This window comes from Panicum virgatum, chromosome 1N (assembly GCF_016808335.1).
Source record: "Panicum virgatum strain AP13 chromosome 1N, P.virgatum_v5, whole genome shotgun sequence".
Classification (NCBI taxonomy): Eukaryota; Viridiplantae; Streptophyta; class Magnoliopsida; order Poales; family Poaceae; genus Panicum; species Panicum virgatum.
Genome location: NC_053145.1, coordinates 14,702,484 through 14,720,630, shown reverse-complemented (window position 1 = coordinate 14,720,630; position 18,147 = coordinate 14,702,484). Strand labels below are relative to the sequence as shown.

Genomic DNA, 18,147 nt, shown 5'->3' with positions numbered 1-18,147 from the left:
GTAGATGCAGGGTCCGACTTGAAGATGAAGCCCGATGACGATGAAGGAAGCTAAGGACGCCTCGTGCTATGCGCAAGTTTTGCCTGTGGAGAAGAAGTGATCGTGAAGGATGGCCCAGAAGCTTAGCTACCGCTTTCTGCTTTCTGTTTGTTTTCCTTTAGCTCAAGGGGACTTGTATCCGGGAACTCGTATCGCAATCCTTTCGATTATGTAATAAATAAATCTGTGTAATGGATTACTCAAGAAGTATGTCTATGATATATAATTAAAATGAATTTTGTGTGTGATAGCTATTGATTCAGGGACTATCACGATGATACAGGACTCGGGTTCTCCTTCTGGAAACCCGATTCATTTCAGTGGAGCACCTCTTGATTAGCTCAAAAAAATCTGGAGTGGAGCCAATTTTTTTCTAGAATGGAGTGAAGTGGAGCTGGCTGACTTGTTTGGGTATTTTTTTCATGGAGTGGAGCTGATTTTAGTGGAGCAGAGCTCTCCCAAATACCCTCTTAATTAACAGCACAAATGGCAGCCATCGCCGCTACGTGCGGTTACTGAGCGCTTGATGGGCTACTAAGACCCAAATGTGTGGCCTTTAACAAATCAATAAGACCCAAAGCGCTTTATATTTTTTAATAAAATATCAATGTAATGCTTCAACATTTTGACTATATGTGTTTTCAATATTTTGAGTATACAGTTTCAACATTTTCACGTAAAATGTTGAAATGGTTTATCTGAAATGTGAATTTAAGTTTTGCCGATTGTTAAATCAAGTTTATTTAGGAAAATAATGTTGAAACATGTACAAATCTTTAAAATCATAATCCAGTAAACATTTTACGATAAACCTTTCAATTTTATTGGATTATAGTAAGAATTTCTTCCAAGTATTTCAATGATAAATGTACAAAATAACTCATGTTGTCATAAGAATTTCTTCATTCCAGGTATATTCAATTTTGAAAGGATACCAGGCCAGGTATTCAGTTGTTGAGTAAGGAGCAAGTTTTACAAGATTAATTAAATAACCTTTTTACGTTTTTAAGATTTAAATATGGTTGTAATATTAATTTTGTTCACATACAGTTTCATTTTGTCGATTATCTTTTAATATGCGTATTACAACTTTATTTAAAGCTATTGCACGAAGATAATTATTTGATACTATTCTTTTATTAAGCTCCAAAAATATTTTCTGAAAATGAATTTTATTCAGAATATTATTTGGCTTAGTTCATTATGGTCAATTCTCTCCATAAACCTTTCAATTATGGGGTTTATTTATGCCATAGAGCAAAATTCAAACACCAACAAGCATCACAGAGAAGAAATGCTGCGCCAGTGAAGACTGTAGACTGGTAATTATAGCTTATAAACATTTGGAAAACAGCCAAAACTTCAGAAAGCAATATAGGAAACTGATGATCCACCAATTGACCACCGTACCCACAGTTTACGAGATCCCGTGCCCGTCATCTTCTCCAGGGACAGGTGACATATCGTTCAAATCTAGCTACATGGAAATTAAAACTTGAGATCATCAGCTGTACCGCAGCCAAGGTAATGGAGAGGCAGCCTCTGCAGTGTGGACGCGCTCATTCCCATTAGCTGCTGCTGCTGATAATGGTGAGGCACCCCTACGGCTGTTCCTGTTCCCCCCAACTTGCCATGGAAGAGCTGGTCCAGGTTCTGGTGCGACGCCCGCAGCTTGTCGAGGATCGACCAGTCGGCACCGGGAGACCCGAAGCGGTCAGCGCCGCTCAGGAGCATGTCACCGACAGTGCCGCAGGATGCTGTCAGCTTCACCATGTTGTGGGGAGTGGAGACCATGTCGAGCGGATTCGCGGCGGCAGCCGGCGGCGCGCCGGACATAAATGCCAGGGCGCCCAGCGGCGGCGCCTCCGCGCTCGTGAGGTGTGGAAGGTGCATGGAGGGGTCGAAGGCGGGGAAGACGCCGTGCATGAGCTGGTGGAGGCCGAGCTTCTGGTCCACCGGCGGCGTTGCGCCGCCGGGGGAGTGGTGGAAGGACTGGAGCTCGTCGTCGTCGCCGGCCGCCGCCACGCCCTGCTGGTCGAAGCCTCGCTGGATGCTTTTCTTCATGAAAACCCTACACACTACCCATCCATCCTCCTGCATCCAACATTTCAAGAACCATTGTTGTCAGTTGATCTGTGAATACTTACTATCACTGCACCAAACAATTACTAGTTTAATTTGTGCTTGGTGCTTAATTACCGTTATTGGCACCTCAGCGCTGTCATCGTCGAGGCGGTACTCGTGCATGATCCAATCAGTCTTCTTGCCGTGGGGTGCCCTGCCGGTGTAGAACACCAGCGTCTTCCTCAGGCCGATCTTCCTCCCAGCGTTGCCAAGGAAGATGGCCTTGTCCCGGCCCGTCGCCTTCCAGAACCCGGCCGTGGTGGCCCGGTTCGTGCGTGTCCCCGTTGGGTACTTCTTGTCCTTGTGGCTGAAGAAGTACCACTCGTCCTGAGGCCCCGTCCCGATCCTGCACCGATCTGCATCCACCATGAATAGATCTTGTGAGTTAACCGCGCATTATTAGCTACATGCTTTTGGTACATTAATTACATGCATGGTTAGCAGGTTGGTGTGAATTTGTCAGTTACCTTTGAGGTCCCATGGCTCAAGCTTGTTGAGGTCAATCTCCCTTATGACATCAAGATCTATGGGCTCATAGGCGACCTTCTTCCTCAGGTAGTAGTAGAGGAGCTCCTCGTCGGTCGGGTGGAACCGGAAGCCCGGAGGCACTGTCAGAGGAGAGCAGCTCGAATGCATATTTCTTCACCTGAGAAATCACACCACAAGTCTGCTCAAATTCAAGTTCCAACCTTAACTATATAAGTTTCCCGCTGGACAAACGAAAGTACATGCACATACCTTGGAAAGGAACCTTCTCTTGGCTTTGCTTGGATGTGCTCAGCTTCAGAGCAAGAACAAGTGAACAACAGCCTAGAGACAAGCAGGAGAACCAGATGGGGGTGTGAAAGCTTGTGCTTGTGATGTCGCAAGAAGCGTCAAGATTTATATAAAGAGGAGGGGAGATGGTAGGACTGGGAACTTGAGATAATGTGGGTTCTCACCACAGACAAGAGCAGGGCTATTGAATATACAATTTAGCCAGTGGAGGAAATGGGAGTTAGCTGTGAAATCCTGTAGGGTGGATACTGGATAGTCCTCGGTATAGTGAGAGTGTTTGCATTTGGTCATGGCCGGTTTTGGATGTACTGAAGGAAAGAAGGGGGGCTGTCTCTGGACTAGGGAACCCTGCCACAAAAATGGCCTCAGAAGGAGCAATGGGGTGTCTCCATCCGCAAATAGCTTCAGAGCATGATCTTTTGCAAATGTACCCTCACAATCCATGGTTAATTAGTCCCTAATGATTGCACTCTTCACATAAACATCTTTAGCAATGTCTCTGAAATCTGAAGTATCCCTTGGGGGCTTATGTGTAATGTTTGGTAGTGAGTAAAACAAGCTTTGGGTCGTCATTTGACCAGCCTTGTGGGAGTCAGGGAATTAACCTACTAGCTCTCATTCCTTCATTCCACATTCCGTTTCTGTTCTTCTTCTAATCCTTACACACATGCTACCTTATTTTATTACGCTAGACTAAGAGTACTTTTGTTATTAGTCTTTCAAGAGACGACTGGATAGCATTGATTGTAACATATATAATTTACGTGTCCCAAGTATAGATCGATTACTAGTGTAGCGTAAAATTTTCAAATGTCCCGGCCGGCCCCTCATTTCACGCTTGGTATGTATCTGATCTCAAATTAAATTTGGACTCAGGATTATATATTTGATCAGCTTGCATTGAGTGAATCATTGACTTATATGTAGTCTTTTTTCCATTGTCTTTTAAATAAAGTTCCTGATAGATTCACCATTCGGCAATGTTTATCATGCAACAATGGTTATAAGTAGTCCTCCCTCCGTTCCAAAATGTAAAGTTTTTTTAGTTTTGCTAAGTTCAATTTTTAACTAAAATTTAGTTATGTTTACATATAAATATATCAATATGTACAAAATCAAATAAATGCACTATTATCAAGATATTTCATTATAGATTTAATAAAACTAAATTGATGATGTAGATTCTGGTGTATTTTCAATAAACGTGGTCAGAATTTGACGAGCTTATCATTTGAGTTAAGGCAGAATTAAAACACCTCATATCATGTCTATAGTGAAGTGTGTGCGAGTGAGAGAGAGAGAGAGAGAGAGACGCAATCATAGGAAATGTGAAAATTTCCATGCATGCATTGGTGAGATTCCAGATTTGCTTGTGTTGTTGGCAAGCTTGCAAGGCGTACAGTACACTTGTTCCATTTTTCTAAGGTTACAGTGTGACCATTGTATACTATATATAGTGCGAGACTGTGCAAGTGCAATATTTTCAAGACGTGCGCCGCGCCGGTGTTGCTTGCATAGTGAAGAGAGTGTACAGCCTGCAGCCAGCAGAAGAGATATACCAGCTGGCTGCTTGAAAAACCTTTTCTTGACTTATTCCTAAAACCTTTCTTCATCAGCTGTACTGTGTACCACATGTAGTAGTATCGGTTTAGAAAGTCTTCATTAATCCAGTTTTAATTTCTTTCGAGGAAAAATAATCAAGATCGTCATTAACTCAATCATGACCTTGCTTGTGTGTTAAGGCTAGCCGCAGCAACTTGCACTGCAGTAGTACTGAATTGTCCTGCGTTACCATCGAGCTCCAGCTCTGGGTACACGCACGTACCAAAATCTCTGCTGCCACTAGCTTTTCCGGCCGCCAGCTTCCCCAACAACTGGGCCTGAATCGATACCCACGGCGGAATGCCACCGCCGGCGCCGACGCGCCGCCACCGTGCCATACCGGACGGTTGCAGCCTTGCTCTCTTGCAGACGATGCTGCCCAGCCAACAATCGACCGGCACCCCATCTGACTGTGCACGCCCTGGCGGATTTTTCACAGTACAAGAAGTCAAGAACAGAAAAACATTCAGGTGGCGCTTTGCGCGGCAACCGGTCGACCCACGGCACGCGCCGCCGCCGGCCGGTCGCCGGAAAAGATGGATCGATGCATGGCCGTTAACTGGCACACCGCAGGTCGTCGCCGCCGCGCCGGCGATCCCGGCCGGCCAGCTAGCTGCGCGTTCGTTCGGGCGCGTGCATGCATGCAAGCGCACAAGGCCAATCGAATCATTGATGAGGATCGGATGGATGCATGACGAGGGAGGGAGAATGGACTGAGGAATGGCAGCATTATTATCTTTATTATTATTTGGTGTGTCGCTGTCGAGAGGTCGGTCGACCAGGGACGCGCGCGAGCTGATGATGAGAGGTGGAAGACGAGGCCGGCCGGGCGCCCGCGGCAGGAGGCCTGGAACTCGGGGGCGTGGCGCGCGCGGGCGTGTCGTTGCAGCTGTACGTGCGCGCGCCGCGCGCTGGTCAGCTTGTATCCCGGCCCTGCCCGGGCCCTCACTTCGAGGGATACCACTCGTACGTACATGATGATGAAGAAAATTCTTTTGAACTCCGTTATATATACATGAATAAATACAGTATGCGATGAGCGCTGACGATCGAACAGAAACCGCTGCTCTTATGCAGCTAATGTACGCTTGTTATATTTTACATTATTTTAACGAAAAGTAGACCCTTTCTTTTCTTTACAAACATAGCTATTTCATTTTGGTAGAACAATGATTACTCCCTAATTTCATTTATTTGATACAAATTCGTAATCATAAGTGAATAAATATCTTTCTAATGCGAATCTATTAACATCACTTTTTCTGAAAAAATACTAATAGAATAATTGTTAGTCTTGCAAGAAGATGAAATATGACCTGTAATTTGGGGGGGGGGGGGGGGGGGGGGATGGAGTGGCAATCAAAGTTTGAAATAGCTGACTTCAGATAACTAGTGTCGTCGTCACTTCTTTGCATTGTGTTTGGAAGATGTAGGTATATACTCATCCCCATCCGATATGTCTAGGCACAAAGTGTTTGTGTTTTTTGAATGGCTTGCATGCATAGTCAACTAATCAAATAAACCTTGATAACAAATTACTTTTGAAAGCGATCGGGTGCTCTAGCCTAAGAAGGGGGGGTGAATTAGACAATTTAAAACCTTAACCTATGGCTCCAACTAGTTTGCACAAAACTTAAACTAAAACGTGCTATCTAAATGTGCAACTAGGGTTCTTCTAGTGTGAAACTCCCATCCCCAAAAAGAGTTTAGCAACCTATATCCAATCCTATCAAGATACTACTCTTTGACACGAGGATTTATCCCGTGGTTTGGTTAGCCACAAAGGCACACCTACATCCATGTTATCGAAGCACTCACAAAGAGTATCGCTTCACGGCAATCAAGTCTCTTCCGTGAACACAATCACGGTCACCTTGATCCCGCTTTCCACTAAGGAGCTTCACCAAGAATGGTAGAGTCTCCACGTCCTCCGCACAAGGATGTCGACGCCGCTCCACACTAAGTCGGAGGGTCGTTGACGTGCCGGTGAACCAACAAGGCTCCAAGGGACCGGCGCACAGAGATCTTCTTGTGGTTCACTCTAGAACCAGCTCACAAGGTAGCACACCTTGCTCTCACACTAACTTAGGAGCTAAACCTAGCACTTACACTCTCAAATATGTGCTAAGGACTAAAGATATGATCACTAAGCCCTTGCATGGATTGGAGGTGTTTTTGGATGTGTATGGGGTGTTCTTGAACTCCAGCAACCTTGAAATGCCTGGAAGAACCCATATAAATATGCCACCAAGTCGAGAGAGTCGTTACTAGCTGTTACCCACTTTTCTGCAAGAGCACCGGTGTAACCGGTCACTCACCGCACTGAACTAGCCGTTGGCCTTCTGACACTGTACTCCATAAGCCACTAGTTAGATCAGTGCATTGCACTGGTGGTGTACTGGTTCAACGGGTCTTGAAGCATCTGCTCTCCCTTGCTTGACATCGTCTCTGAAGAATAGTATGGTGCTTGCACCGATGCCTCTTTTGCACACCGTCGGTTCAACCGGTGCTACTTGGGCTTCTTCCCGGCTTGACATTTCATGGCCCATTTGTACCGGTTAGACCGGTGCTACTGATTTTTGCAAGCCTTGTCCAAAACGTCGCTGCGGTCATTTGGCATCGCGACGGTGAGTTGGACATCTCAACGGTGACGTCTTGGAGATGGTTTGGACATCATCCATGGGACCTAATAAATCCTACAAATATAATCTCACAAACTTGTTAGTCCCATTGATTGTGTTGTCACACAATCACCAAAATCACAAACAATGGCCTAGTGGGGCCATGTTCCTTACAACTTTGTATCTATTGAGAAAATGGTATATATGGATAGATGATTAGTCTTAAGGAATAGATTGATATTGGTAATTTTGTTGATTTATGTGTACTTCGTTGTAATTTAGTTCACTGACCTCCTCCAACCATGCTTACAATCTCTTATATGATATTAATATTAATACTTAATAGTTGTTTGATTGCTAGCTTAGCCAGAGGGATTCTCACGCTATCTAATACACGAGCTCCGATGCATATCCATGACAGGTCAAACATGTAGCCTCTAAGAACATGCACTAGCTCGTGTGTTACACCTCAGTTTAGTTGTTACCAGGCTTGATATATGGTGCGTCTTTAATTTGATATAACTAAATAATAATAATAATAATAATATCTAAGAGAAAAATATATGAAAAAGTTAAAAATCTATATTTTGTGTGGATCACACAAAATATAGATGTTTAACTTTTTCATATATTAGGTTTAGACATATCTATTACTATTCATAATTCCGAACAATACTATAATTCTCAGATAATTGGCATATTGGGTAGACATAATCAAAATGTCATAAAAAATGATCTCTCAGTTTTCCTACATGTATTTACCACGTACACCTTTGTCCATTGTGACCTTGCCCTTAACATTAAAATATACACATGCAACTGCAGTTCAGACTTCAGAGCATTGTTCCTTCCCAAATTATTCTACCCACAGCAGCAACAGCTCGAAGCATTGCCGTTCCTTCCCGAATTATTCCATCTTATATATATGTATATGTATATATATACATATACATATATATACATATACATATATGTATGTATATATACATATATATATATACATATATATACGCATAGTGTTATGGTATAATGCACCTGGGTGCATTCTGTATAGAGAATGCACCCACCCTCTCAGTTGCAACTACTGTGACTGTTCTAGTTGCAACTGGATTGTGTCCAATTGCAATGGTTCGCGTCCAGTTGCAACCGGGTCAGTCCGAGTTGCAACCAAATCTGTCCGAGTTGCAACCGGTTTGTGTCCAGTTGCAATTAGTTCTGTCTAGTTGCAGTTGGTCTATTCTTCTTATTGCAATTGATGTAGTCTCTCCGTTGCAATTGCAGGGTATAAGTGCATTTTGTACACAGAATGTACTTTATTGCAACGTTCACTAACTAGACTTGCAACTAGGTTGTAACTAGTTGAAACCAGTAGCAATTGTGCAAAAACAAGGTTTTAAGTGGTCGCAACTAGTGCTAACTACGCTACAGCCAAGTTGCAATTGTAATGTAGCTATGATATAAACTCATAGTATCGTGATGTTGCAATTATATACTTGAAAAAAATGTTCATCAAATATAGTCTTCATGGATCTCGTTTTGTTAAGCACATTTTTTCGAACAACCTGATGCAAATAGATCTGAAATCAAAGCTACGGTTTAAGAGATATTATATTTTTTTATCCAAATCAATAAAAAATTCTCTGCATGTGGCTTCCACCAGTGGGTGGCGGGATTGAAAGTCTCAGTCGTATATATATAGTCCTGCTGAGGCGTGTGCTGCACTGACTTCCTACTGTGCATGTCCTGTTCCTACCAGCGATGCAACATTCGAACAGATGGGATGCACAAGCAGACAAATTACAGTTCAGAGCAGCAGGTTCGTCGAGGGTGGAGCCAAGGTTCTCTTTTCCGATATTCTCTCCTGCCAACCCATTCGTGTGCGCGATGAGAGCTCGGCTTTTCTATGGCCTTGTGTCCCCTTGACCCGTGGACACACGCGCGCGCATTGGTTACTTGTTGCAGCTTACAACAACGCATGGGATCTATTCTTGCAATCTTTTTGCGTCAGTGTGTGTATGCATCTGAACATCCCGTCAGTTTGCAACGAAAACTTGCCGCTAAGCCGGCCAATTATAGTTTGACCACATAGTTTAATCCGTCGTGGATATCACAGGAAGAAGTTTGTACATGGTGGATGTGATCGAGGAATGATCTAGCGCGCGGCTGGTCAATAGTCATGAGTCGCAAGTAAAGGGTTTGCGGGCCATGCCTAGTTCGTGCGGGTGAATATATATATATATATATATATATATATATATATATATATATATATATATATATATATATATATATATATATATATATATCTTTTTGTAATAATAAATATGTTTTGTTGTCAGATGCTAGAGTTACTACTACAGAAACATCATGTAGTTATGGTTGGGAACTGGCTTTAGTCCCAGTTTCACAACCGAAACTACGACTTCGGAACTAAGTATCCTAGTTTTTAATCCTGGGTGGTTCAATCAGGACAAAAAAGTAATTTTATAACCCAGTTAGGGTTAATCCCCAACCGAGACAAAAGACGAAGAAAAAATGAAAAAAAAGGACGCTTGCTCGTCCCGCCGCAGCTCCATGCTTCTCCTCGTCCACCACCTTCTCCCTCTTCAATTTCAAACTCTACCACAAAATCACATATGCTTCAACTTTCTCACAGAGATGCAATCACACTTAGAAGAAATTTAAGATTGAAGCTAGAAACATGCTCATCTCTAGGACAATCATACATTACACAAGATAGTACAAATCTAGTTCATAACACATGAGAACACATGAGATTGATTTGATGCGAATCACATAAAAATTCAATAGCTCAGTCACAAACGAAAAAAAATAACAAACAAAACCTTGGCCCGTCCTTGCCACTACTAAAAAAAAAAATTAACCGTGACCTTTAAAAATATCCTCGGAGGTGGGCACGAACCGCCTCGATTAATACATGTGATTAACCGATGCGGTCATTTTTTATTAACTAAGGTGGTTACAAAAAAAATCGCTTCGGAAAATCGATTAACAGAGGCGGACGTCTTAAAATTTCTGCCTCGGTTAATAGACATTAACCGGCATGAGCCTCCCAACCCCTACGCTCTTGCGGTTATACAAAACGGCTTTGCAAAATCGATTAACAGAGGCAGGCAGATGTCTTAAAATATCCGCCTCGGTTAATAGACATTAACCGGCATGAGCCTTGCCGCCCCCTATGCTTGGCCGCGGCTCGCCGCCCCACGCTCGCATCAGGCCGCGCAGTGGTGGTAGCTCGACAGCCCACGACAGCGGCGGCGGGGGCTGTTGCTCGCCGGCTCGCGCCCAAAGCCACCATCAGCGCATCGCCGACCCCGCGCCCGCGTCGGGCGGCTGCGCGGCAGGCTGCGTGCAGTGCCAAGTCGCAGGCCTGCGCCGCGCTCGTCCCCACCCGCACCTGGGAGCGAGGAAGGGAGGGGGACTCGAGGAAAAAGCTTGAGGGTGAAGGGGCTGGGAGGAGATGCAGGAAGAGAAAGAGATAAGGATAAGAGTGAGAGAGAAGAGGAATTAAATGAGAGGACGAGAGGGATCGGGCCGGCACTTCTTGTCCCAGTTGGAGATTTCAACCGGTACTAAAGAGTAGTCATTAGTTCCGGGTGGAGTCACGAACCGGGATTAAATATTTTAGTCCCGGTTGGTGACTCCATTCGGAACTAAAAGCTACTATTTAGTCCCTGTTGGAGTCTCTAACCAGGATAAAAATTGTTTTCCATTCTTCAATAGCCTCTAGACTTTAGAATCGCGACTAAAGTTTTTATTAGTCCCGGGTTCAATAATGATCGGGTAATATGTTGGACCAAATACTCTTTCTGTACTAGTGAGTAGTGGTACATTTCTGTTTGTTCTTTTTTTTTCTTTTTGCATAGAAGTGGTAACATTTGTTACACTGCCTTTGTTTGTGCAGCTTGGTCGGCAGTTTGAATGGGATGATGTTGGAAAAATTCGCTCCTTCCGATGATGATATTGGCAAGGGCAGCCGTTCCTTCATGCATCTTGCTTCATCCCGATACATCGCTTGCTGCACGTACGTCAACAAATTACGGCGATGCGTCGTGCAGAAGCATCGGGGTTACGCACGTATCGCGTGGATCCATGCCGTGTTCGTTCTCAGCCCTCGACACCTGCGCCGCACCACGATAAGTAGTCGGTGCTGCTCGTCCACCTCGAGATCGCAGGCTCAGCTAGCTCGCTGTTCATGTGGAGAGCTAGCTAGGGTTTCGTTTCTGCTGACGCACACAGGCCATGTATCTTCAGAACAAAGCAACATCCAACCTGCTGCTGCTTTCGCTCCGATCGAAGCGTTGTTTTCTCCGTACGATTCGATCGAGGGGGAGAACATTAACGGCCCTTATTGCCACGCATCAATCGGATTGAGTGAATTCCACTCAAAAGAAAGATTCCATGGTCTCCATGCCGAGTGCCATTTTTGGACAGTCAGAGTCGCCGAGCTAGGGTCTGACAAGACTGAAATCAAACAGCAAAATGTGTTCACGGCCCACAACAAGTCCATCGTTATGTGCGTGCGTCAGTGCGTGCGCTCCCCGAGAACCTGATGGGCCACTAAGAGATTTAAGGCCCAAACTGAACTTTGTTTCCGATCCCAGTCAACCGACATGACGAGTACAGATTGGCCAACATGGAGAGTTGGATAGATTTTAAGATGCCACTTTGAAAATCGTTTGTAACTAATGCAATAAAAATCAGACATGAATATACTTTGAGTTTTTAAAATCAATATTTTTAACATAGAAAAAAGCATTGGAATATTATTTATTTGACAAGATTATTTTTAGTTTTCCCTTGCACAATTTTTTTGTCTGGAACATTTTTCCTCAGGCCATTCTGTTTTTTATTCTAAGAACGATTTCTTGTTTACGGAATTATCTTTATTTCTTAATCGCTACATATCTTTTCTCAGGACACCTTTCTTTATTCCAGAATAACTTATGTTTTATTATTGACATACTTTTTCCACCACATTGTTCTTGTGCTGATAATAAAAATTCCTGATACACCGTCTCCTTTTAATGGTTCTGGTGGGGTGATCTATTTATGAAACAAAATAGCTATAAATCTCGTAGTACCCTAACCTTGTGATAGGCTAATTAATTTGAGGATCTAGATTCCCTGTGCCTTTTAGGACTCGTCAACGATGGAAATTGATCAGTTCCTGAACTGACAGTGCTCATGATAATTTCTACCGTGCAAGATTACAGTCGGTTCCAACATTTACCGACTTTTAAAACCCTTCAGAACCATCACTTATTGTGTGTTTAGCTTTAAGTCGCACAAGCATTTGCGAATTGAACTGAGTGTAGCTAAGCTTGGTGATGGAACATGCCCACTTGGGTTCGAGTTCTAACTCAACACGAGTGTTTGCATTTTTTCTATATTTGTTATAGAATTTAACCAGTGCTATTCATTCAGTGGTATACGATGTTACAGTCAACAGTGAGACACCTATGGTGACTGCGTGAGTGTATTCATAGGATAGGTGCGTACGTGTTTGCAAGCGCCTATAACATCAAAAGAGATTGTAGTATGATGTGTAACCTCCCTTATATTAGTGCGTAACCTGTTTTCCAAGTAACATCAAAAGAGATTGTAGTATGATACAAAACACAAGCTCCAAACCTGGCTACATATGTAATTGATCCAGACCACAGAACCAACTATATATTTACATCTCATGCTCATTTCACATTATAGGATGCATAGTTGACGAGCTACCTAAGCATAAAAAGGAAGCATGAGAAACACCTAGCTATTCCAGATCCATATTAGTGAACTGAGTCCCGCAAGCGAACGCGATCACAGCAAATGCTAGTATGCTTAAGACAAAGACTGCAGCGGATTTGCATGGACTGGCTTGTCGCCGAACAAGAGCCACAGCCTCCTTTCGACCGTTCTTAGCAGCATTGTCCAGTTCTATGCTTGGGCAAGTAAGATAACCAAAGAAGAGTCCAGAAATGGTTGCCCCAAGATGCGACCTGCAATTAATTAAAAAACAGAAATTAATAACCTTTGGAGCCATTGATTGCAAGACAAAGCATAACTGCATAAGCACTACGATATGTGGTTGCCCTAATATAGTTCTGTATATATCAGCTCCTGTACTATCCTCAATTGTATGACTGATCCTTATGTCAATTTTTAAATACCATACCTAATATTCTTAAAACAAATAAGGGTTACGGTTGTTATGACAATTTACTCTATAGTTCTAACCTTTAGCACATTTTAATTGTTGTAAGGTTGGAAAGACTATCATGGCCTACTGACAAGCGTGATAATAGCAAATAAGATAAAATCATATTGAAGATTTAGTACATTTCAGGAACAGCCTAAAATGGAAGGGAATACTCACTGGTGTTGTTAAACTTTCTGTGCAATGTTAATGTTTCAATATATTCCTTTCAAAAAAAATGTTAGTGTTTCATTATACACTAGTTCTGATGGCAATAGTTGCATCCAGACTAGTGACCAGTATGATGTAAGGGACTCTCAGGACTAAACAAAATATAAAGATTTTCTAACTGCAAATAAGGTTATTCTCAGACTAATTGGGGCAGATTAAAGTCGTAGGGGTTCTTTAATCATCAATATGAGATTAAAAGAACTTATAATTTTAGTAAGAAAAACGATAACACAGTTATATTACCAGTTGTCAATTCCCCCAAAAATGCTCAGTAAGAAGCTCAAAGATGCAGCTATCACGGCCTGCCAGAACATACTTTCTGAAACATCCTTGTCAATGACTTGCTTGTTTTGACTCTGATACACCAGCCATGCTCCAATTAGAGAAAATACTGGGCCCTGGATTGAGTTTCAGAAATGAACATTAGTGTCTTGGCTTCAAGATACATTCTTTTCAGCTAGCAACATGCTATACTGATATAACCATTCTAACATATGCCTAAAATAAAAGCAAGTTAATTGCGCAAATATGAAGTTATAATCCATCTGGATATGACTTGCCTCCAAAAAGAAACGTTTGATACCAAAAGATGCTAATTGTTGATCAAATGTCGGATAGAAAGTTTAAGATGATTTTTGTTTTCCTTTTCCTCTGTAAATTGTGTCCATTAAAAATTTTGTGATCTACTATACATTACTTTTCTTTCCTACTTTTTGTTCAAAAGAATATATGTCAAGATAGCTGTTAGAGTGATATGTGAAAATAATAAAGCAGACGCATGGGGCTTTTTTCCATCTAAAATGATATACCAGGTAGGTTTGTAACTTACTGTGCCACAGACAGTTGTCTCTGGAGTGTGAGCAAAACTTGTCAAATTACCACAGATTCCTCCAAGTATGTATATAAGAAAAAATGGCATTTGACCATATGCTCTGCATACCCGAGGTCCAAATATAAGCAACACCCAACAACCAAGGGCTACATGTAAGAAACCAGAGTGCTGCAGAAGCCAAGTTACAGAAACAGTTGAGATAAGCTGAGACTGAGTGGGTTGTGGACTAATAGTAATAGGGCTGCCTAAATGACAGAGAATAGCTAGTGTCAAAAACTGAGATGAAAAAGAGATTATAAGTTATTTGATCGTGATGCACAACCTTTTGACCATTTGTCCTCCATAGCTTCCATCTTTCATGCAAGCATGCAGTTGACTAATTTTGCAGGGAGTGAATATGAAAATGCATCTCCTACTTCATAATTAGTATAGAACCCGTGGTCATGAATTGTACTTCTGGTTGGATTATATGGGTCAAGTGGTAGAAGGAATAGTTTTAGCTGTTGCATTCTACAAGGTATATCTATGATTATCTTATGAAGCGAAAAGGAAAGCCACAAGGACCACTTTACAGTAGCTTGGGGAGTGGAAAAAGATTTGCACATAAAGTTCAACTCCCGACTCATGTGTTTTAGAGTAACATACTAACATGGTTAGTTTACTTTAGTAAATCAATGGATAAATGACATTTAAATATGGATATCATAATAGATCCATTCAAAGAAATTATGAGATATTTGTGTTAGGTTTCATGCACCAACCAGATGAACCCAAAAGCTTAAACTCTTGGGAAGAGGTGGGCAATCCACTAATACTTCACAACACTCCCACTCATATGCAGCCGGAACAAGGCACAAATGTGGAAATAAAGAAGGGAGCGGAGGACTTAAAAGATGCCTCTACCAAGACTCGAACTCGAGACCTCTGGCTTTGATACCATGTTAGGTTTCATGCACCAACCAGATGAACCCAATTACCCAAAAGCTTAAGCTCTTGGGAAGAGGTGGGCAATCCACTAATACTTCACAACAATCTGTACTTCTTGTCTATTCATGGACCAACCCACAAGTTGATCTGACATTCTAGTAGCTAAACAATTGGCTGATATGTCAGTTCTGCATAGCAGTGCATGCAGCGAATAACAACACAAAATAAAACATGTATGTTACTTTGTTCCAACAAATTCAAGCAATTCTGAAGTTCTATGCTTACTAACGTAGAATAAGTTCAATATGACGTACTTTTGCACAACAGCTACGAGGAACCTTGGAACTTTATTGTTTGGAGAGTAGATAGCTTTTTGCATTTCTAGAATTAACAGGTCGCATACCACAATATATATGTAAGCAAAGAGAATATTGTTATACTTCATCTAGCATAGATGTAGAAATAATACCAGGCACATTGGTGTTAGTAGTCTCCACCACTCCCCTGAAAGTATTAAGTTGTTTATTTTGGCACCATACAACAAAGGGAGAGACAAATATTCATTTTCAGAATTTTTCACTGGGCTTGCTGTTTCGAATAACAGAACTGCAATATTAATACCAGCCAATAAGTTTCTGCATTATTACACAGTTCAAAAGTTAGCTAACAAAATGTGACAATATGGAAATTGTTCATAACTTCTGCTAAACTGTGCAGCGGGACAAATACCACATGCATGTTAGACTAGAAGGATCTTAAACGGCTAGCAGAACTACCAGGATAATCTGGTACCTTGGACATGAGTTTGTTTGGTTGTCTGAACCCTGAGCATTTTCTCCCAGTTTTGTTTGTCCCAATTTTATGGGCATATCCATATTGTTGTTTTTCTTTCGTTAATATCACAATTTGAAAAACTCAACTAAAGTTGTAGGACAAAACCGACCCGGATTAAATTTGGGATCTGAGTAATTGGCATAGCAAAAGAAAGGACCCTTTTTAAGGCAGAAGTGATCTCCATTTGAAGTAGAGATTAACAAACACCACATTTTAAACCACTTTAGGTTTTCTGAACCCTTGATTTTAGAACATATTGGTCCCATAAAACAGGTGACACTATTTATCCATTTCTTGTTCTTCTGGTCAATTCCACTTTAATGTCAATTGCAAGAGATGGCGCTAGTAGACTACCACTGCATGTATGATAATGATACTTACGTTTCTTAATATAACCACATTTTGAAAGGCATAACTTTGGCTAATCTAAATTTTCCATTTCCTCAAGAGCAATCTGTATAGGCAGTGTAAAATATATGCATCATGTTGGCTATTGTGGTTGAACAAAAATGACACCAGATTCAGTATGGTTTGAATACTGTAATTAGTAAGAAACATACTTACGTCAAACAGAAACCAGACGTCTGATCATCTGTATGCATGTCCAGGAAACTCTTTTCATCAAATATCAAGTACTCCTTGTAATCATCAATGGAAGTGTTGCGATAACTCTTAGTACCTAAAGCAACAAAGTTCTTTTTAATAACTAAGTTTTGATGACGATACATCTGTGGTAATTGCCAAGTCAAGTGACTTTACCTGAGTTTCCTCTGTCAAACTGTACCCGCAAGGAGTCTGCCCTGTTCCTCAAATTGGCATTATCATCAGCAAGGATTGTGTCAACTTCATATGAGGATGATAGGCCATTTTTGCATTTGTTTTTTTCAGACAAAGAGCATTGCTGCTGACTGGGATTGAGTTTAGAAAAATAAGATTCCAATGCCCTCAGTTGACTTCTTTCTTTCCTTTGAGATGGACTAGAAATAATCTTATTGTCCTCATGAGCAAATCTGGAGCTGCAATTCTCCTCGACATCTTTATTGTTCACCTTGACAATAACACACTGCCTTGTCTTTGGTTGTAACATTGACTTCAAAGAATGAAAAATGGAATTGTCATCCTTCCCATTCCCAAAATCGCCAAAATGTCCGAAATTGTGATTCTTGGGGCAATTAGATCTTAATGACAATCTCTCTTGTGCAACTATTGTGTATTCACAAGACATCGGTTTCCATTTAACCATCCTGGCCATTAGATGCCTGAAAAATTTTAGAAGCTTATGGTGTTTGTCAATTGCAAAGGAAGCAGAAAAAAAAAAGCCAGAAACGCCTCGGACAATATCGCGGCAAGAACTGCAACTGCAACCAACATCTATACCACTATATGTACACGTGCAGGTGCAGCGCCATGAGTGCCTATGAGGTGGTGGTGGTGGTGGTGGTGGTGGTGTCGCCCGCAGTGACCGGAGCTCTCCGAGATGGCGGCCACCGCTGCAGCGAATGCACAGAGCCACAGACGAAATATGCAGGTGTTGCTACTGCGTTTAGGTGGCCTAATTACGGGCATTCAGTTCCAGAACCCTTACCACCAAACTGCTCGCCTTGGTGAATAGCGTAGGTGGCAACTGGTTGGTTGGTGAGGATTGGCGACCTCGACACCTCTTCAGCCCGGTGCTAGGGGCCGCAGCTTGCAGTCCGGCCGCGACCGGCACTCGTCGGAGCGGCAAGCGGCGGCGGGCGGGCATGCGCGGGCGGCCGAGGACGAGGACGCGCCCCAGAGTGGGCGGCGTCCTGGGCGAGCAGGGCACCCGGGATCTGCGGGTAGGAAGAGCAGAGCGCGGGAGGAGATGGGCCAGGGGAGGAATTTTAAAGCTCCTGGACAAGGACCCCATGGGGATCGGAGGGAGTGGAAGCGGGAGGAGTGGCCAGGGCGAGGGGATAAGGATGCCGCGG

At 42.5% G+C, this 18,147-nt stretch overlaps 2 protein-coding genes across 5 annotated transcripts; both read right to left on the bottom strand.

Annotated features, from left to right (window-relative positions):
• Window positions 1–1,352: 1,352 nt before the first annotated feature.
• Window positions 1,353–3,123, bottom strand: LOC120653974 (NAC domain-containing protein 76-like). The gene is made up of 4 exons (XM_039931617.1): window positions 2,902–3,123; window positions 2,631–2,809; window positions 2,239–2,519; window positions 1,353–2,133 (listed from the first exon to the last, which is right to left on the bottom strand). Exons 2-4 carry the CDS (start codon window positions 2,797–2,799, stop codon window positions 1,528–1,530), a joined length of 1,056 nt encoding a protein of 351 aa, XP_039787551.1. The 5' UTR covers window positions 2,800–2,809; window positions 2,902–3,123; the 3' UTR covers window positions 1,353–1,527.
• Window positions 3,124–12,726: 9,603 nt separating this feature from the next.
• Window positions 12,727–18,147, bottom strand: LOC120655279 (RHOMBOID-like protein 9, chloroplastic). Of its 4 annotated transcripts, XM_039933029.1 has the most exons (8): window positions 17,781–18,034; window positions 17,573–17,685; window positions 16,955–17,454; window positions 16,760–16,874; window positions 15,831–15,996; window positions 14,432–14,602; window positions 13,846–14,000; window positions 12,727–13,174 (listed from the first exon to the last, which is right to left on the bottom strand). In XM_039933029.1, the coding sequence occupies exons 3-8, from the start codon at window positions 17,445–17,447 to the stop codon at window positions 12,949–12,951; spliced, it is 1,326 nt and encodes a 441-aa protein (XP_039788963.1). In that variant the 5' UTR covers window positions 17,448–17,454; window positions 17,573–17,685; window positions 17,781–18,034; the 3' UTR covers window positions 12,727–12,948. The 4 variants fall into 4 exon arrangements, with proteins under 4 accessions (XP_039788963.1, XP_039788965.1, XP_039788966.1 ...); XM_039933031.1 differs by lacking the exon at window positions 17,573–17,685 and having other exon boundaries at window positions 17,781–18,147; XM_039933032.1 differs by lacking the exons at window positions 14,432–14,602; window positions 17,573–17,685 and having other exon boundaries at window positions 17,781–18,053.